This window comes from Boleophthalmus pectinirostris, unplaced genomic scaffold, assembly GCF_026225935.1.
Source record: "Boleophthalmus pectinirostris isolate CB_2022bp ecotype Guang Dong unplaced genomic scaffold, ASM2622593v1 HiC_scaffold_5, whole genome shotgun sequence".
Taxonomy (NCBI): Eukaryota; Metazoa; Chordata; class Actinopteri; order Gobiiformes; family Gobiidae; genus Boleophthalmus; species Boleophthalmus pectinirostris.
The window spans coordinates 37,568,915-37,590,562 of record NW_026571404.1 but is presented as its reverse complement, the minus strand read 5'-3'; the positions used below and the strand labels follow the sequence as shown (position 1 = coordinate 37,590,562).

General features: G+C 43.8%; 1 protein-coding gene across 1 annotated transcript in view; it reads right to left on the bottom strand.

Moving 5' to 3' along the window:
* LOC110168528 (sodium/potassium/calcium exchanger 3-like) overlaps positions 1–21,648 on the bottom strand; it is a 135,906-nt gene that overhangs the window by 72,971 nt on the left and 41,287 nt on the right. The window contains exons 4-5 of the mRNA XM_055162462.1: positions 20,096–20,103; positions 4,773–4,852 (exon numbers count right to left, since the gene is read on the bottom strand). Of these exons, the coding sequence (XP_055018437.1) occupies positions 4,773–4,852; positions 20,096–20,103 (88 nt within the window). The remainder of the gene's footprint in view (positions 1–4,772; positions 4,853–20,095; positions 20,104–21,648) is intronic.

The window sequence follows — 21,648 nt, the reverse complement described above, 5'->3', positions numbered from 1 at the left end:
CTTTCCTCTTCCCCTCTCTCCCTCGTTCTTTCTCTCCTCCGTGTTTGTCTCTCTCTCTCTTCTCTCCCTCTTGTTTTGTTCAGACCTTTTTTTTTTTCGGAGGCTAAAAATAACACAAACATTTACGACGGCGTCCCAAAAAAAGTGCACGGGATCTCCGAGAGCGCACGTGCGGGTGAGCGTGCACGTGAGGGGGGGCGTGCACGTGAGTGGGGTGAGGGGGCGGGGCTAGGTGGTGGGGGGTGTTTACAGTGAGATCAGAGGATCAGAGGAGGAGGCCTGGAACAAACCCACTCGTAAAAAAGAAAACAGGAATTTGGGAGAAAAAGAAAAAAGAAAAGAGAAAAGAGAAAAGAGAGCAGAAAACAACCAAACAAGACCAAGACCGAGACCGAGACCAGGACCAGACTGAGACCAGACCAGGACCAGAACCAGACCAGGACTAGACTAGGACTAGACCACAGGAAAACAACCAAACAAGACCAAGACTGAGACCAAGACCAGGACCAGACCGGGACCAGACCAGGACCAGACCAGGACCAGACCAGGACCAGACCGAGACTAGACCAAGACTAGACCGAGACTAGACCAAGACCAGACCAAGACCAGACCAGGACCAGACCAGGACCAGACCAGAACCAGACCGGGACTAGACCGAGACTAGACCAAGACCAGACCAAGACCAGACCAGGACTAGACCACAGGAAAACAACCAAACAAGACCAAGACTGAGACCAAGACCAGGACCAGACCGGGACCAGACCGGGACCAGACCAAGACCAGACCAGGACTAGACCAGGACCAGACCAGGACCAGACCAGGACTAGACCAAGACAAGACTAGGACCAGACCAAGACTGGGACCTGACCAGAATCAGACCAGGACTAGACCAAGACAAGACTAGAACCAGAATAAGACTAGACCAGGACCAGATCAGGACCAGAATAAGACTAGACTGGGACTAGATCGTGACCAGACCAGGACTAGACTAGGACCAGACTGGGACCAGACCGAGACCAGATCGGGACCAGACCAGGAACAAACCAGGAACAGTCAAGGACCATATCAGGACTAGACCAGGACCAGACCAGGACCAAAATAAAACCAGACCGAGACCAGGATAAGACTAGACCAGGACCAGACCGGGACCAGACCACGACCAGACTGGGACCAGATTGGCAGAAGAACAGGACCAGAATAAGACTAGACAAGGACCAGACCAGGACCAGCCCGGGACTAGACTGGGACTAGAGTGGGACTAGACCAGGAACAGAATAAGACTAGACTGGGACTAGACAAGGACCAGCCCGGGACTAGACTGGGACTAGACTGAGATGAGACCAGGAACAGAATAAGACTAGACTGGGACTAGACCAGGACCAAAATAAGACCAGACCATGAGTAGACCAGGACCAGATTAGGACTAGACCATGAGACTGAGACTAGACAAGGACTAGACCGGGACTAGACTGGGACTAGACCAGGACCAGATCAGGACTAGACCATGAGACTGAGACTAGACAAGGACTAGACCGGGACCAGACTAGGACTAATCCGGGAATGGACCGAGACCAGACTGGGACCAGACCAGGACCAGACTGGGACCAGACCAAGACTAGATCGGGACCAGAACAGGACTAAACCAGGACTAAACCAGTTATGTTAAGTAACGCTCACAGTGTTATTACTTGTTTTATTAGAAGAGTGAAACATGAGCCCCAGTCTCTCTACAACACCTCTAAACTCAGACCTAAACCTGGACTAGAACAAGTGAAGGATCAAAATCACAAACCAGGACTAGACCAGGACTAAATCAGAACTAAACCAGGTCTAAACCAAGTCTAACCCAGAATGAAACACTGAAACAGGACTGGTGTTAAACTGAAACAGCTCTAAATATGACAACATTTGAAGGAAATCTTTAAATGAGTGAACATGTGCTTCTTTCTTTCTCTCTTTCTCTCTCTTCTTCCTCTCCTCTTAATAATAATAATAATAACACACAACACTTGTAGAGCTTTTGAGGAGCCTCAGAGGAACCGTCTCTGTCTGCTTATGTCAACTTATTGAAAAGAGCTTTGGAGGAGATGGGATTTCACTTCAGGCGCTCTCTCTTTCTCTCTCTCTCCTGTATTTTTGTCTCTCCTGCTCCTGTCTGCTCCTGTCTGCCCCTCCCTGCTCCTGTCTGCTCCTGTCTGCTCCTGTCTGTTCGGCGTGTACCTGAACCTCCACGTTGCCCTTTCCTCCTCCTGCCCACAGACTGAGGAGAACACTGTGAGGGTCAGCGGTGAGATCAGACATGGAGAGATCACACAGCAGGGGGCGCTGACGAGTCTGACACGAGGACAGGACGGGGCGGGAGACACTGAGGAGGTCTGACAGGAGAGAGGTGGTCTAAACCAGGTCTAGAACAGGACTATTCCAGATCTAAACCAGGTCTAGAACAGGACTATTCCAGGTCTAAACCAGGTCTAGAACAGGACTATTCCAGATCTAAACCAGGTCTAGAACAGGACTATTCCAGTCTAAACCAGGTCTAGAACAGACTATTCCAGATCTAAACCAGGTCTAGAACAGGACTATTCCAGATCTAAACCAGGTCTAGAACAGGACTATTCCAGATCTAAACCAGGTCTAGAACAGGACTATTCCAGATCTAATCTAGGGCTAAACTAGATTTGAAATCAAGTGTACCTGACCTGAGCTGCCTACCTAACCTTAAACATATGAATAAGTCACTGTTTCATTTATAATAAATTCATGTATGTTTTGTATGTTCTTTCCTGTGACTTATACTCCAGTGTGACTTATGTATTAAACTATATCAAATTTCACATGTTTGTTATTTTCACACTGAAGCCTCGAGGGGGCGCTCTAGGCTTGTGTGCCAGTATCTGCTACTCCTGTTACTCCTGCATTACAGAAAATATAACATTTAAAGAAAAACTTACAAAAGGGTACACTCACACTAGGACTCTAGAACTGTGCCGTGCTCAAGCACAATTGCGCAGGGTTCCATGACCTGCACTCACACCTGCTGAACCGAACCGGGCCACAGCCGCTGTTTGTTTACATGATGCACAGCAGAGCTACAGCTTTAGTGGAAAAAATAAGTCCAGCGGCAGAAATATTTATTAAATAGTGAGACAGATATGAGTCCTACTGCGATACTCGCTCCTCTGTGACTTTATGAAGACAATAACAGTGCAGACGTGTGGTGACAACCACAGACGAGAGGCAGATACACTTTTGTTGCTGTCCAGAGTCATTATTGAAGGTGTGTTTAAGAGTGAACTTCAGACATCAGCGCACACACAGGCACACACACACAGACAGGTGCACACACACAGACAGGTGCACACACACACACACAGGTGCACACACACAGACAGGTGCACACACACACACAGGTGCACACACACACCAGGCGCACACACACACACAGGTGCACACACACAGGGTCACACACAACAGGGCGCGCACACACACACACACAGGTGCACACACACAGACAGGTGCACACACACAGGTGCACACACACAGACAGGTGCACACACACACACAGGTACACACACACAGACAGGTGCACACACACACAGCACACACACACACAACAGCGACAGGTGCACACACACAGGTCACACACAAGACAGGTGCACACACACAGACAGGTGCACACACACACACACACACACAGGTGCACACACACACAGACAGGTGCACACACACACACTGCCCACACACACACACACACAGGTGCACACACACAGGACACATGCACACACACAGACACACACAGACAGGTGCACACACACAGGTGCACACAGACAGGTGCACACACACAGGTGCACACACACACAGACACAGGTGCACACACACAGGTGCACACAGACAGGTGCACACACACAGGTGCACACACACAGACAGGTGCACACACACACAGGTGCACACACACAGACAGGTGCACACACACAGGTGCACACACACACAGACAGGTGCACACACACACAGACAGGTGCACACACACAGACAGGTGCACACACACAGACAGGTGCACACACTCAGGTGCACACACACAGGTGCACACACACAGGTGCACACACACAGGTGCACATATAAAGTGTAAAGTCGTGGGGGTGCGGGCACATGAGCAGACATGCTGTGCTTTGGTTCACCTCCTAAATTCATCATAAATTTCCCCCAAAAGTGCCACTTCTATTCCAGTGCCACTTATAAATGTTATTTCTTCTTCTTTAGACATTTTTTGGCTGGTGCGTCTTATACTCCGGAGCGACTTATAGTTCAAAAAATATGGTACTACTTTTTAAAAATATCGTGATACACACTTCTGTATCAGTACATGTATTGCCAAGAAGCCCATAAGATGTGGGTTCAACTCCTCAGGCAGCAGACCATAGAAATGTTCCACAGTGCTGCTTTAAATGAAATGGGCAATACATTCAATATAGAAAAGAAAATAAGTGTACATTTTGACACATAAGTGAAGTACACGCTCAGAGTCCTGCTGATACTTTGCAGCTGATGTCATCAACAGTCCCTGTGTGTGACGCTAACTAGTGGCACTGCTCTGTCTGAACCTCTGTTACTCGTTGAAAATCAAACTCCTAAACAGGACCACAAACTCTCGGACTGATCACAGGCTCATGAAAAAGCGCAGTTTGAATCCATTTTGTATTTTTCTAATGTGTGCAGTGTGTCACCATGGTAACTGCTGAACATTCCACCATAGACATCCATGTTTTGGCTGATACCTGGTTCGGTGCAGTTCTTGTGGTTGTCCGTCTCAGCGTAGAGCCGCGACTCGTTCTGATGGTAGTGCTGAAGGAGATGTCTCTGTATCCCTCCTCCTCCTCTTCCTCCTCCTCCTCCTCCTCCTCCTCCTCCTCCTCCTCCTCCTCCCTCCATCGCGTACGACCGTCCTGAAACAGAAAACAAAAATCACATGACTCTTCAGACGGAGTGAACAGCAGCTGAGCCTTTGGTGAAAGCACGTTCAAAGACAGCGGGAGCTCCGGGGCCCCTGCTTTATGTAACGCACAATCAGAGCACACACACACACACATCAGAGCACACACACACACAATCAGAGCACACACACACAATCAGAGCACACACACACACATCAGAGCACACACACACACACACACAGAGCACACACACACACAATCAGAGCACACACACACACATCAGAGCACACACACACACATCAGACACACATCACACAATCAAGCACACACACACACACAATCAGAGCACACACACACACACACATCAGAGCACACACACACACAATCAGAGCACACACACACACAGAGCACACATCACACACAGCACACACACACAATCAGAGCACACACACACAATCAGAGCACACACACACACAATCAGAGCACACACACACACACACACACACAATCAGAGCACACACACACACACACAATCAGAGCACACACACACACAATCAGAGCACACACACACACACAATCAGAGCACACACACACACACAAGCACACACACACACCACACATCAGAGCACACACACACACACAATCAGAGCACACACACACAATCACACACACACAATCAGAGCACACACACACACACACACACACACATCAGAGCACACACACACACATCAGAGCACACACACACACACACACACACATCAGAGCACACACACACAATCAGAGCACACACACACACACACATCAGAGCACACACACACAATCAGACAGAGCACACACACACACACACACACAGACACACACACACACACACATCAGAGCACACACACACACATCAGAGCACACACACACAATCAGAGCACACACACACACACAATCAGAGCACACACACACACACACATCAGAGGCACACACACACACACATCAGAGCACACACACACACACACATCAGAGCACACACACACACATCAGAGCACACACACACACACACAATCAGAGCACACACACACACACACAATCAGAGCACACACACACAATCAGAGCACACACACACACAATCAGAGCACACACACACACAATCAGAGCACACACATCACACAATCAGAGCACACACACACACAATCAGAGCACACACACACACAATCAGAGCACACACACACAATCAGAGCACACACACACACACAATCAGAGCACACACACACAACACACAATCAGAGCACACACACACACAATCAGAGCACACACACACAATCAGAGCACACACACACACACATCAGAGCACACACACACAATCAGAGCACACACACACACACACACACACACACATCAGAGCACACACACACACACATCAGAGCACACACACACACACAGAGCACACACACACACACACACACAGAGCACACACACACACAATCAGAGCACACACACACACACAATCAGAGCACACACACACACAATCAGAGCACACACACACACACACACACACACAGAGCACACACAGGAGAGTGAACACAGGGTTAGATCAGTGTAATGGAGATGTTCTTTTATAGGTCTGATATTACACAAAGTTTACCCATGTGAGCTTTAAATATGGAGTAAGAAAGCTTTCAAAAATATTCGTGTGCATAGAATAGAAATCCGTCCATATTTGGCTGTAGCTGCGCATAAAATAAATATTTGTAAAATCTCAAATGAGTCCAGTCGTACATAAAATAAATAGTGTGTATTTTATCCATCAGAATACGAATAGAAAAGTTACAACGTTAAGAATTACAATTAAAATTAAAACTTAAGGATTTGATAAGCTTCCAGACAGCAAAAATAATGTACAAGGCAGAAAGGAAGGAACTACCAAAAAATATTCAGAAACATTTTAGGGAAAGGGAGACAACTTATCATTTAAGAGGAATTCATCTTTTTCAAATGGCCACAGTCTGAATAACAAGAAAAAGTTTTTGTATTTCAGTTTGTGGCGTCAAAGTCTGGAACTCTATGAGTGATGAGCTCAAAAAATGTCCAAAAATAAAAATGTTTAAACAAAAATATAAAGAAATGATTATAGCGAGGTATGCTCATGAAGGAATTTAAGTTGATTGTTATCTGAATGTAAATTACGCTATATTTATTTTTGTATTTGGAGTAATGTGACGTACTATAAGAGTCTGGCAGAAGCACATTATTGTTTTAGTGTTATTGTAACGGGGGGTGGGGGTAGATAAGCGTTACTTCTCCCCACTCCTTTTACGAATAATAGTTTTTTTTTTTTGGAGATTATAGTTGTGATGAGCAAAGTAAAATAATTGTCTTTATGTATCTGTTGATTACTACACAATATTGCAATTTATCATTTACTGTATGATAATAATAATAATAATAATGTAATTATTATTTATGGAAACATCTGAATAAACTTATCATCATCACAAATAAACCAGAGAGAATAAAATACCAAAACTGAAAACAGAGACTGTTTTTTGATGTTGATTGTGTTATTTGAAATCAACTTTAAATTAAATATTGGAAATAGAGGTCGAAAACAGCTTTTTCTGTTTGACACAAAAATGGCAAAATGAAATAAACTGTTTTCCCATTTTATTGTTTTTCATTCTTAATTGAAATTCAAAGGAACGAATGGTGCACGGACCTTGGTGCCTATTTTAATGGTGATATTTTATTCTCTCTGGTTTATTTACTCTGGAAGTTCTGCTGTTCAGCGCCGTGTGTGAATTCAGCGTCACTGAACAAAGGAGAGTTTATCTGTTTCCTGTTTCTCCTCATGGAGTTCAACAGTGATTTTCTAGATGCAAAAAACAAACGCGTCGCTATAAAAGTCCACGAAACTGCCGGGACAGAACTTCTGGGACAAATAAAACATCAAAATTAAAATAGGCACGAGACTGTTTCTGAACTTTAAATTAAATATTGTAAATAGAGATCGAAATCAGTTTTATGGTTTGACACTAAAACTGAAAAATGAAATAAACTGTTTTTCCATTTTATTGTTTTTCATTCTTAATTGAAATTCAAAAGAACAAATGTTGCACGGACTGTATTCGTCTCCACTTTTTCCCCGTTTCTTCTCGTAATTAGTCAAACCGCGAAAGAGGAAATGAAGGCGTGCGCTGGGAGACATGTTTGGGCTGCAATCATGTGTCAGGATGCAATTATTATTATTATTAAGAGTTTAAAGGTCTCGGCGTTCTCTCTCTCTCTCCTCTCCTTCTCTTTTCTCCTCCTCTCCTCTCTTCCTTCTCTTTCCTCTTCTCCTGTGCGTCGTTGTTCATTGTTCCTCTGTCCTGAAGAGCTCTTGGAGTCGTCTTCTTCTTCTCAAAGTTCACGCCGCGCTGTCATTGGTTAACTCCGCCTGTCACTCACTCGGGGCCTTACTGGAGCTGACCAATCAGAGGAGAGGGGGCGGGGCTCGTGTTTTATTTTGAGCATTCGAGCTGGAATCAAGAAAACGAGTGAATCACAGGATGACATTTGTTTTCACCGAAATAGCAGATTGTCGAGCTTTTCTCTCTCCCTTTGTTTCGCTCTCTCGCTTCTCCTCCCCTCTCTCTCTCTCTCTCTCTTCATCCGCTCTCTCTCCCTTTAGCTCTCCATCTGCTTCATCTTTCACTCTCTCCTTCACCTATCTTCTGTTCTCTTCTCTCCTTCCAATCTCTCTCTCTTTCCTCTTCTTCTCTCCCTCTCCCCTGATCTCTGTCTCTCTCCTTCTCCTCTCCTTTCCTCTCCTCTTTCTCTTACTTTCCTTCTCTCTCTCTCTGTCTGTCTGTCGGTCTCTCTCCACCTTTTCTATCTCTCCCTCCTTCCCTGTCTCTCCCTCTCTCTCCTATTCTTTTCTCCTGTTCCCCCTGTACCCTTATTTCCCTCTCTCTCTCTTTCCTCCTCTCTCTCTCTCTCTCTGCCTCCTCCTTTTCTCCCTCACTCCCTCTCCCCTCGTCTCTCTCTCCCTCCCTCTTTCTCTGCTCCTTTTCTCTCTCCTTCTCTCTTTCCTCCTCTCCCCTTGGCTCCCTCTCTCTCCTCCTTTTCTCTCTCTCCAATGTCTCCCTCTCTCTTTCTCCTCTCCTTTTCCCTCTCTCTCTTCCTTTTCTCCCTCTCTCTTGCTCCACTCGTTTCTCTCTCCCCTCCTTATGTCTCTCTCCTTTTCTCTCTCTTTCCTCTTTCTGTTTCCTCCTCTCTCTCTCTTCCTCCCTCCCTCCTCCATTTCTCTCTCTCTCCCTCTTGCTCCTCTCTTTTTCTCTCCCTCCCTCTCCCTCTTTCCTCCTCTCTCCCTCCCTCTTTCTTTCTTCTTCTCCCTCCTCTCTCTCCTCCTCTCCCTCACACCTCATCTCTCTCTCTCTTTCTCTCTCTCCTCTTTTTTAGTGAAGCAGAATGAATTTCCTCCTCGTCGTTTCCATGGAGACGTGACGTCACAGGCGAGAGGAGGACGGTGCTCTGACATAACACGACTCACTCCAAAACTCACACACAGGTACAACCCCCCCTCCTCCTCCTCCTCCTCTTCCTCCTCTCGTCGGGAGGTTGCGGGTTAGACTCCCCGTGTTGCCGTTGTGGCAGAGTGGTTAGCCTGTCTCGCCCACTCACGTGCACGCCTGTTCACGTGCACGCCTGTTCACGTGCACGGCGTTCACGTGCACGGCGTTCACGTGCACGGCGTTCACGTGCACGGCGTTCACGTGCACTCTAATGAAGACAAAGTGTGTAATTAGGCCTGACATGTGTGACGTTATGAGGCCGCGCGCACCTATAGGACCATCACACACCGCGCCGTATGTAGGACACAGATCCATCACACCGAGGCCCCGATCTAAACCTGGACCCACATCTAAACCTGGACCCACATCTAAACCTGGACCCACATCTAAACCTGGACCCACATCTAAACCTGGACCCACATCTAAACCTGGACCCAGATCTAAACCTGGACCCAGATCTAAACCTGGACTAGGCTCTGAACCAAGATCCAAACCTGGACTACGCCCTGAAACAAGATCTAAACCAAGACTAGGCTCTCAACTAAGATCTAAACCTTCACTATAAGCTCTAAACCGAGATCTAAACCTGGACTAGGCTCTGAACTAAGATCTGAACCAGGACTAGGTTCTGAACCAAGATTTAAACCTGGACTAGACTCTGAACCAAGATCTAAGCCTGGACTAAGATCTGAATCGAGATCTAAACCAGGAGCAGAACCATTAGGGCTGGGTATCACTCAGAAGTTGCCGACACGATACATACCTCGATACAGTGCAATTTCGATTCAATGCGATATACCTCAAATCAATTTGATACTATTCAATAAAAAATAAAGGCTAAATCATGAATGTGACACTAAAAGTTTTTGTTTAACCACTTCTTGTGTAAAGTTCATATGAAACACAAACATTTTAATCATCAAAACAGTAAAAATGTCAAATGTGTCACATAAACGAGTTTCCTTCCTCTGAACAAACAACAAAACTGTAGCTGTAACAAAATAATTTAGTAAAATATATTTTAAAAAAATTCTCTCAGCAATATAGCGATACAGGAGTCCACTGTATCATTAAACACATTAAACGATACGATATATCAATATTTCGATATTTTTGCACATCTTTGATTATGAGTTAATTTTTAAGTCATGTTAGAATGTTCCCACCTCAGAAACAGAGCTGGAGTTGTGTTTTGTTTCATTCACAAGTTTGAATAATCCTTTATTATTAATCTGTCTACATCTCCAAAGATCAAAATGCTCTGTTCCACCTTGTGATGTCATGAAACGGTAGTTTTATAGTTAACGGCTCCTTTTCCCTTTTGTTTAACAAAGATTGACAATTCTAGGGCTGAAATGATCCAAATGATTCTAGTGAAGGTGTGTGGACTTTGAAAACACAGTGGAGCACTTTGGTGTGAGTGTTTTCTGGTTGAGAGAAGAATTCATCCCGAAGATGCAAATGGCTTTGTGTGTGAAAAGTGTGTGAATGAAACGAAACACAACTCCAGGTCTGTTTGTGATGAGGAAACAACATTTCATTTTGTAAACACTAACATCATTTTTGAATCCTCGCCTCCTAGTGTTGTGGCGGTGAATTACTTCGTGGTGCATAGACCTTGACGCAGATCCATAAATCAAAAACGATGGCGGCAGTGTGTGCTGAGTCAACGCAGAACTATAATTTGGCCTAAACACGGGCCCTTAAACATTTAAAGGAGAGTAAAAAAATTCTCCTGTGTTCAACACGTCACTGCTCTGGTCTGGTCAGCTCCACCGGTACACACCCACTGTGACATACACACGTCATCTCAACTTTTATTTTCTTAATCGCATAATAATACACAAAGCCTTCAGCAGCGCCACGCAGTTATTTTGGTACAAGTAAAAAAATGTTCTTCTCTAGGCTACATTTACATTGAAACGAATCACTGTATCACCATATCGGGAACGATTTGCATCCAGACACGTCGTTGCTGTGTCCGTTCCCTGTCACACAACTTTGAGCATATTTGTTTATGTTTTACAGAAATTAAACTTAAAATCACATGGCTCATTTGCATAAACTAAGTGCTCAAAAAACAGCTTGCTTCTTTTGTCCTGACACGATTCAGCTTCTGTCGGATTAAAAGACACGACTCAGTGGAATCTGAGTGTTCTTTCTGTGACAGAGGGATGTTCTGCTGATGGTGAGTCTGTTCTGTGTTTCTATCCTGTAGGAGATGGGTCATGTGAAACTTTTCAGAGATTATACGTCTGCAGGTCGTACACACAGACCTATAGAAGTATAATTCGCCCTGTAAGTGTATCAGTGTTTTCAGGCGTCCACACGGTGCCGGATCAGATCTGTACTCGGATGAATTCGTGGGAGCTGGAGGCACCAGATCATTCCGTCTCTGGAGCCGTTTTTCATCAGATTAGTGTGAACGAATACTGCATCCACAACAAAAACAACTCCAATACACACTAGTGTGGACGGGGCCTTAGTGTGATGTGCAGCACAGGAGGGGCCCACAGCATGCGGAGCTTTGTTGTCATGACATTTTTTATAGATTATAATTTAGAGCAAACAAGCACAGTATATCTGCTGTAATATACTACAACCCGATATTCACATTTTGCATATTTTCAAAACAAGATTCTCAATATATTGATCATTTTGATAATCAAAATTGTGGTTGTAAAATAGCTCGGTGAGGAATCTGCTGTTGTGAGATAGAGTAGAAAATCAAACAGAACTGTAAGAATGATTAAAGCTGCAAGATTCATCACAAAAGAATCAAAAAACAATTAACCATTTTGAAATAGAATCATTTCCTCCACAAACCAAATCTCCTGTCTTATTCTGTTTTATCTGTCCAAACATGTTCTGAAATGTGATTCTTGTGTTAGTTTGTCCCCAAATATGAATAAACTCACTAACCTCGCTTTCCCTCCATTGATGAGACTCTGAGCCTGACGTGTAGGTGGATGAATGGGACCTGACCGTTCAGACTGAAGTCACATGTCAAAATATCAGATATGTATGGGTTTTAGGAGCACATATCCAAGTGACCTGGTGTTGCCTTTGAAAAATTAAATTCATTAAAAGATCAGATACAGGTGACATAGGGGCCAAAAAAATCTGATTTGGGTCACTTCAGGTGCAGTCTGAACGTAGCCTTTGTGTTCTGGTGAGTCTCCCTGATGTTTCCTTTTGGTGTTCCTTTTGTCGGATGTGGAATGTCCGGCCTGTTTCCCAGATATTATATTTCCAGATAGTTCTGCTTTTAGACCTGGTTTAGACCTGGTTTAGTCCTGGTTTAGTCCTGGTTTTGGTCCTGGTTTTAGACATAGTTTAGTTCTGGTTTAGACCTGGTTTAGACCTGGTTTAGTCCTGGTTTAGACCTGGTTTAGTCCTGGTTTTGGTCCTGGTTTAGACCTGGTTTAGACCTGGTTTAGTCCTGGTTTAGGTCCTGGTTTAGACCTGTTTAGTCCTGCTTTTAGTCCTGGTTTAGACCTAGTTTAGACCTGGTTTAGTCCTGGTTTGGTCCCTGGTTTAGCCCAAAATGTGAAAACAGCAACATACCGCCATGTAATCCATTTATTTCAACAAAGTAACTGTAATCCAATTACCACTCATTGAAACAGTAACTGTAACTGAATACAGTTACTCATAATTTGTACTCTGATTACGTAACGCCAGGTACATGTAATCTGTTACTCCCCAACACTGAATACACTTTACTGTATCGTCTTTAAAAACAGCCCAAAAACGAGTTGAAGCTTTTTTGATTGGTTTTATCAGCAGCTGCTCTGATCCACAGGTGACTTTCCTTTGTCCTTGTCCATCTTCATAAAACTCACACTTGTGCTATTAACGGCACATCTCTGCTTCAAATAGCCCTCCTATCTCTCTTCTCTCACGCCTTTTTGCTTCTATTTCTCTCTCCTACAACCTGACGCCCTCCCTCTCTCCTCTCTCCATCATTTCTGACTTTCCTCGCTCTCCCTTCGCTTTCATCGGTCTTCCCTCTCTCCCTCTCTCCTCCTTTCTCTTTACTGACACTTGTTTCTTCACTGCCTGACCCTGACCCTTTCTCTTCTGCTCTTCTGCTTCTGCCTTTTTCCTCCTCTCACCTCCTTCCTTCCTTCTGCCTTCTCTCTCTCTCTCTCTATTTTTGTCCATTCCCCCTCTCCTTCTTTCATGTCTTCCCCCTCTCGCTCCCCTTCTCTTCCTCTGTTTCCTCATCTATCACTCACACTTTCTCCTCTTTTCCTGCCTCCTCCTCCTCTCTCTCTTCTCGCTCTTTAACATATTCTTTCTCTCCTTCTCTCTCCTCCCTCTTTTTCTCATAACGATGCATTAGAGTTCCCCCGTTCTCTTCCCTTTCTCCCTCTTTACTCATTCTCTCTCTTCCCCTTCTCCCTCTTTACCCCTCTCCCTCTCCTCTTTCTCTCCCTCTCTCTCTCCCCTCTTTCTCTCTCTCTCTACAACTCTCTGTTCTTTCTCTCTCTCTTGTGATGATGTATGCGTGTTCCCTCGTTCTCTGGAGAGGGTAGAACGAGGCCACGTGCACGTGTCTCCCTGGCGACGCTGTCAGGAGTGCGCACGTGACGCCCACATTTACGCGCCGTACCTGAACGTAGCGCACACGCACACACACACACACACACACACACACACATCAACTCCATCTCACAATACGTTTACGTAACAGAGAAAACCGAAGCCCATTTCCACACACAGAGTTTAAGTGCATACGACAGGTTTTTGGTTTAGTATCAAAAATCAGAACCTAATCAATAATAAACTAGAATCCAAACTAGATCCTCATTTGTGCAGAAGCTGTAGTTCCAAAAAGCAAAGCTACAGTGGTCATAAAAGTTTGTCAAAGCCTGATCCCGTAAGATGTCAGAAGGTCAGAGGTCGGGTCCAGACTTGGATGGAAACAATAAGAAAATCAGGAGACAAAGGGGAGCGCCAGACAAAAAAAAAAAAAAAAAAAAAAAAAAATGCCATTGTGTCCTTAGGCAAGACACTTCACCAAAATTGCCTAGTATGAAAGTGGTGTGTGTGTGTGTGATGGTGGTGGTGGAGGGACCGATGGTGCAGATTGACAGCCGCGCTTCTGTCAGTCTGTCCCAGGGCAGCTGTGACTGAATAAAGCTGAATAATGTTCTGTAAAGTGTCTTTGTGACATTTGTCTGTGAAAAGCGCTATATAAATAAAAAAAAAACTTACTTACATTGACAGAAAGAATATTCAAACAAACAAAATCAAACATGGGGTGTTCTGCTGATGGTGAGTCTGTTCTGTGTTTCTGTCGTGTTGGAGATGGTTCATGTGAAACTTTTCAGAGATTATACGTCTGCAGGTCGTACACACAGACCTATAGAACTATACTTCGTCCTTCAACACAAAACTGCAGCGGACGATTTCGAGCCAATGAAGATGGTTAGTGTAAAAACAGTCTTTTCCTGGACTGTGTACCAGCAAGTAGTTCTAGCTGCGCTGTTTCCCGCTTGTTTATGGTTTGTTTAAACTGTTTTCCACAATAGCGTCACATGACCGATGTTACAAACCCAGCGAATCAGGAAGGAGCAAGTCACAGTGACATAAGCGTATCAGCATTTTCAGGCTCAGATCCGTACTCAGGTGAATTCATGGGAGCTGGCGGCATCAGATCGTTCCATCTCTGGATCTGTTTTCCATCGGATTAGTGTGGACGAATTCTGCATTCACAAGGAAAATGACTCGAATCCGTACTAGTGTGGCCTTAGTGTGATGTGCAGCACAGGAGGAGCCCACAGCATGCAGAGCTTTGTTGTCATGACATTTTTCAAAGATTATATATTATATATACTTACTTACTTACATTGACAGAAAGAATATTCAGTAAACAAAATCAAACATGGTGAGGGCAAAAGTGTGAGCTGAATCTCCTTGCCATGGTCTCGTCTTGTGCCACCTCCATAAATAAACATTATATAAAAAAAAAATACAAACTCAATCACTCAGTGTTTCCAAAGCCTTTCCAGCCTTATTCCTCCTCGGTAGGGCTGGTATCATTAAGAAGTTGCCGATACAATATATACCTCGATACATAGGCCACGATACGATACATATCTCGATACAGTGAGCTTTTTGATTCGATACGATATATTTCAAATCATTTCGATACAGTTCAATAAAAATAAAGGCTAAATCATGACTGTGATACTAAAAGTCTTTGTTAAACCAATTCTTCTGCAAAGTTCATATGAAACACAAACATTTTAATCATCAAAACAGTGAAAATGTCAAATGTGTCGCATAAACAAGTTTCCTTCCTCTAAACAAGTAACAAAACTGTAGCTGTAACAAAATAATTTAGTAAAATACGCAAAAAAATATCAATGTTTGAATATTTTTGCACACCACTACTCCTCAGGATACAAAATTTTAGAAAAAAAAAAGATGTATGCAAGTTTGAGTATTTTAGAGATCTCTCCCAGGTCCTATTCAGACTGTCTTTATGTTTAGCTGTAATAACTGTACAAGGCTCCGCCCACAAGCAACTCTCCATAAATATACAAAAACATGATACAAAACTGCACACAGCGACTTCACAAACCTGAAGTCCCGATGTGCGGTAGTTTCATTAGTCTCATTCATACACGCTGACTGTGTTGTGATAGCGCTCTGAAGGGGGAGTGACTAAGCGCGGAGAGCAAAGGGACGGGAGACTCAAGTACAGAAGCCGAGAGGGGTCACAACAAACGCAAACGCCGCAACAAATACAAATGCGACAACACAACAAAAAGCCACAACACACCAAAAAAGCCACAACGGGAATGACCACGGGACTCTATTTTAATGCAAACGCTGCAACAAATACAAACGCCACAACACAAACGCAAATGCTGCAACACATCAAAAAGCCACAACAAACAAGCCAAACAACAAAAACAGCCACAACAAACCAAAAACAGCCACAATGAAATGACCGCGGGACTCATTTTAATACAAACGCCGCAACAAATACAAACGCCACAATGCACAAACGCAAATGCTGCAACACATCAAAAAGCCACAACGGAAGTGACCGCAGGACTCTATTTTTATTTTTTAAACGTAAAGGAAGAAGAAGTTGGAAACGTAAGTAAAAGTAATTTATTGTTTTATCATTATTCGTTTCACGTTGAAGTTCTTCTTCTTCACTTGCTGCTTGATCGGTCCGTCGGAAAATAGAGTCCCGCGGTCACTTCCGTTGTGACTTTTTAATGTGTTGTGGCTTTTTAATGTGTTGTGGCTTTTTAATGTGTTGTGGCTTTTTAATGTGTTGTGGCTTTTTAATGTGTTGTGGCTTTTTGATGTGTTGTGGCTTTTTAATGTGTTGTGGCTTTTGCGTTTGTGTTGTGGCATTTGTATTAAAATAGAGTCCCGCGGTCATTTCGTTGTGGCTTTTTTTGGTTTGTTGTTGCTGTTTCTGGTTTGTTGTGGCTTTCTGTGGTGTTGTCGTATTTGTATTTGTTGCGTTTGTGTTTGTTGTGACCCCTCTCGGCTTCCGTACTCACGGCATCAAAAACGAAAATGAAACTTAATAAACGATGAAAGAGTAAAAGGTAACATGTTGATGAAAATGTGTGTTTGCAGTTGTAGCCCAGAGAAGTCAGATCCCGCCTTTCGGTTTGGCTGTGATATCGCGCCGCTCTCTCCTCTTCCTCCTCTTCCTCCTCTCTGTCCACTTGTGTTTGCGTCCGTCACATGTTCCCTCTGCTCCGGCGGACGGATAAGACGCTTCTAAACTCCCTCAGGAAATGAAGCAGGGCGCAGCAGAGGGGTCAGAGGTCGCGGAGCACGTGCAGTCTGACCCCCGGGGCGTATAGGGGGGGCGCGTATGGATGTACGGAACAGAAAGTGTGTCGTGAGTCTGGGGATGCGACCTGTTGGCTCCTGCAGCGCCTCTAGAGGGCACACACGAGCAGATGGAGGGAAGAGCTACAGCAGAGAAGAAACAGGTTTGACTAAAGACTAAACCGGGACTAAACCAGGACTAAACCAGGACTTAACCAGGACTAAACCAGGACTAAACCAGGACTAAAACTATAAACCAGGAGCTAAAACAGGACTAAACCAGGACTAAAACCAGGACTAAACCAGGACTAAACCAGGACTAAAAGGACCCAGGACTAAAACTAAACCAGGAAAACTAAAACCAGGACTAAACCAGGACTAAACCAGGACTAAACCAGGAAAACTAAACCAGGACTAAACCAGGAAACTAAAACAGGACTAAACCAGGACTAAACCAGGACTAAACCAGGACTAAACCAGGACTAAACCAGGACCAGGTTAAACCAGGACTAAACCAGGAAAACCAGGACTAAACCAGGACCAGGTAAACCAGGATAAAACAGGATTAAACCAGGATTAAACCATGACTAAAGCATGGCTAAACCAGGACTAAATCAAGAGTAAATCAGTACTAAAATCAGGACTGAATCAGGATTAAATCAGAACTAAACCAGGGCAGAACTAGACCTAAACCAGGATTAAACCAGGACTAAATCAGGTCTAAACCAGGACTAAACCTGTAATGAACAAAGACTAAACTAGGATTAAACCAGAACTGAACCAGGATTACACCAGGACTAAATCAGGACTAAGACTAGGTCTAAACCAGGACTAAATTAGGATTCAACCAGGTCTAAACCAGATCCAATCTCGTAGTGAATGAGCCGTAATTGTCACTTCAGATTGAATGTCAGAACACAATAGAGAACTGTCGGAACTCATCTGTAACATCCACTTTCATCTGCATAATGAGCCTCACAGAACACACGGACCACAAACACAATCCTGACCAGAACTGCCCCGGACTGAAAAGACCCGATTTCCCCAGAACTCAGTAGAACATTATGGAAGATTCACTGTTTCCACTCTAAATGTCAGATCCACAAATGTTTAACCTTCTCCTCATTTTTTGGGGATTGGTTATGAGATAAAAAGTGGCACAGAGATATTCATATTTTAACATTTTTGGAGCTTTCTACCATGTTATACCCTTGTCCCCTCATCAAAACCCCGCCTGAACAGAGTGTAGATGTCATCTATGTATGTTTGAATAATTTAGCGATCTCTCCCGGGCTCTATTCAAACCCTCTTCATCCACAACCCTACGTCACCCATGCTCCCACAGAACAATTCTTCAAAAATATGGAGATGGAGATGTTATTGCTTTATCTGGAATGTTTCACAGTATGGCATTAAACCTTTCTATCTTGATGGAGACCAGACTAAGACGTCAGATCTGCGAAGAAGCGACTCCGCTCAGTCGGAATGGTGATGGCTGGTGCCCGAACTTGCACTTCCAGGGTTTTGACGAACCATCTAGTGCAGGGGTGTCCAAACTTTTTTCATCAAGGGCCACATTTCTAAACACAGATGAAGCAGAGGGCCGATCAAGGGCCGTAGACTGAGGCTCAATACAGTGAATAATTGAATTATGTGCATGTTTATCACGTTAGAATGATCCAGTCTTTATTCACGCTAAGATCCTTAAAACCACACACTAAATATTAAATATTAGCTTTATCAAGGTAGATTTTCAAAAAAACTTGCAGAAAAAAATAAATTTAATTAGTGCAAGGTCATTTGGGCCAATTCAACTGGAAGTCTGAGGGCCGCATTTGGCCCCCGGGCCATAGTTTGGACATGCCTGATCTAGTGTATTCTGATTCCTGATCTAGTTGCTGGAGAGAAATTAAATTGAGCAGAGGCACTAGGTGGTGCCAGCCTGGCTAGTGTAACACCTCGTCTTTAATCATAAATAAAGTCAACACATTTGCAATCTGACACTTAAGGCCGTTACACACTTCAGAATTTTTCAATCTTGAACAATTTTCAAAAGTGCAACAAAAGGCACACAACACAGACATGGGAGAATCTGATGAGATTTTAAAAATCTGATCTCAAAGACTGCAGCAGGATCTGTCTGTGGACCACAGGATATAAAGTTGTTTTTCCTGTCATGTGTAAAACCAGTCGCTCTGAGACTCTTAAGTGTTTAAAGATAGTTCTAGTTTAGATACAAGACAAAACTGTGTGATTATTATTTGTGAAACATGGTGCAAAACTTCAGATACATGTTTTTTAGAGCATAAAAGAGGTGATTAAGTCCACAAGAAGTAGAGTCACTATCGCTTCACTGCAGCTTCACCTCGATCCGTGCGCTGTGTGGATGTAAACAGAAACACGTGAGGAACTATCTCGCCTTTTTACTTTTAAAGAATAACTCAAACTGGATTCACAGAGCGGTTCTGTGGACTGCATGTCATTATTTGCAGAGAACAATTTCTATGGATAATGTGGCGTCTCTTGTGCAGACAGTTTCGAAAGGTGTTGGCATAAAGGGAAGCATGATGATTTAATAATATTACACAATTATCACTTTAAATCTATAAAAGCTATAAACAGTTTAATACTGTAATCCAGAGGGTGTCCTGTGGTGTGACAGGAAAAATCACACATGTTAAAGGACAGTTATCCACAAATAGAAGAGTCATTTATGCACCAGGAAGAACTCTGGGCTTTAAGATACAGAACAAATTTAATAATCATCATCTTATTTTTTAAAAAGTGGTACTTTTTTGAAAAACTTTGAACCTGTGCCAGTGTGATGTCCAGCCTGATTCATCAGTTTCCACGCAGTGTTAGAATTCGTTCACTGGACAGTAGGTGGGTACTTTTTTTCATTTAACCAATCGCTGTTATTTGTTTGTGATGTATGTAATGCTCCGCTAACGGGACTAACTGGTATATGAAGCTTTTCCCAAATCCTGTAGGAAGAAGAACAATAACGTCTTTCCCCTTCATAATATTCACCAAACATTCACTTTATTCAGGTTTTAAATCCTCCATCTCGGGAATCGTTGACAACACAGAATGTGTGGCTCTTCACTGATTGGCTGGTGCCCGGACTCACACTTCTGGGGTTTTTGCAAATCATCTTGTGTAAGTAAGTCTTTATTTATATGTACTTTTTTCACAGACATTTTCTGTCCCCAAAGAAGCTTTACAGAGCATTATTCATTCAGCATTATTCACTCACTCTATACCCAACAGAAGCACGGCTGCCATGCCAATCGGCGCCATCGCTCCGACCACCACCATCACTCACACACACACACCACTTTCATACTAGGTGTGCCTAAGGACACAATGATTGAACTGATTTTATTAAACTGACCTTAACTATCAACTGTTCTGGGACCTGGAGCATGTTTTGGGTTGATGGGGGAAACCGGAGCACCCGGAGGAAACCCATCCAGACACAGGGAGAAACATGTAAACTCCACACAGAAAGGCCCGGGCGACCCAGGGATCGAACCCAGAACCTTCTTGCTGTGAGGCATGAGTGCTAAACACTCAGCCACCGTGCCGCCGTATTCTGATTCCTGATCTAGTCGCTGGAGAGAAATGACATTGAGCGGAGGCACTAGGTGGCGCCAGACTGACAGTGATGTTGTGATGTATATATATATATATATATATATATATATATATAATATATATATATATAATATATATATATATATATATATATATATAATTACATTTATAGTAAATGTCCAGTGGGGTGACAGCAGAGGTCACATTAAAATGTTTCAAATGAAAAGAATTACACAAAAAATGTCGTGTTGTGAAAAGACATATTTACAACTGTTGTAGAGGTGCGTGTCACACTGCAGGACAGAAAAAGGCGTCACACACCAGACGTCAAGTGCACAGATCCTCTAATGTTGTTGTATCACGTGAACTCCATCTATTTTTATCCACATTTGGTCCTGGGTGATTTCTGCAGCTCTGAGTTTGATTGACAGCTCCTCTCTGCTCTTACATAAGGCTCGTGCCGTGACGAGATGTGACGAGACGCGAGGAGGAGGCGGCGCTCATCTGAAGAGACAGGAAACCGCTCCGGGAACCACTTCCTGTCCACGTCAAAGGTCACGGGGTCAGATCAAAAATGAGTGGCATGATGGAGGCGCGTCAACATCAACAGATTTTACACCAAACCACGAGGAAGTACAACCAATATTTGTACTGGGAGAGGAGAGGAGACTAAACCAGGACTAAACCAGGACTAAACCAGGACTAAACCAGGACTGAACTAGGACCCAGGAGAACCAGGACTAAACCAGGACCAGGACCCAGGACTA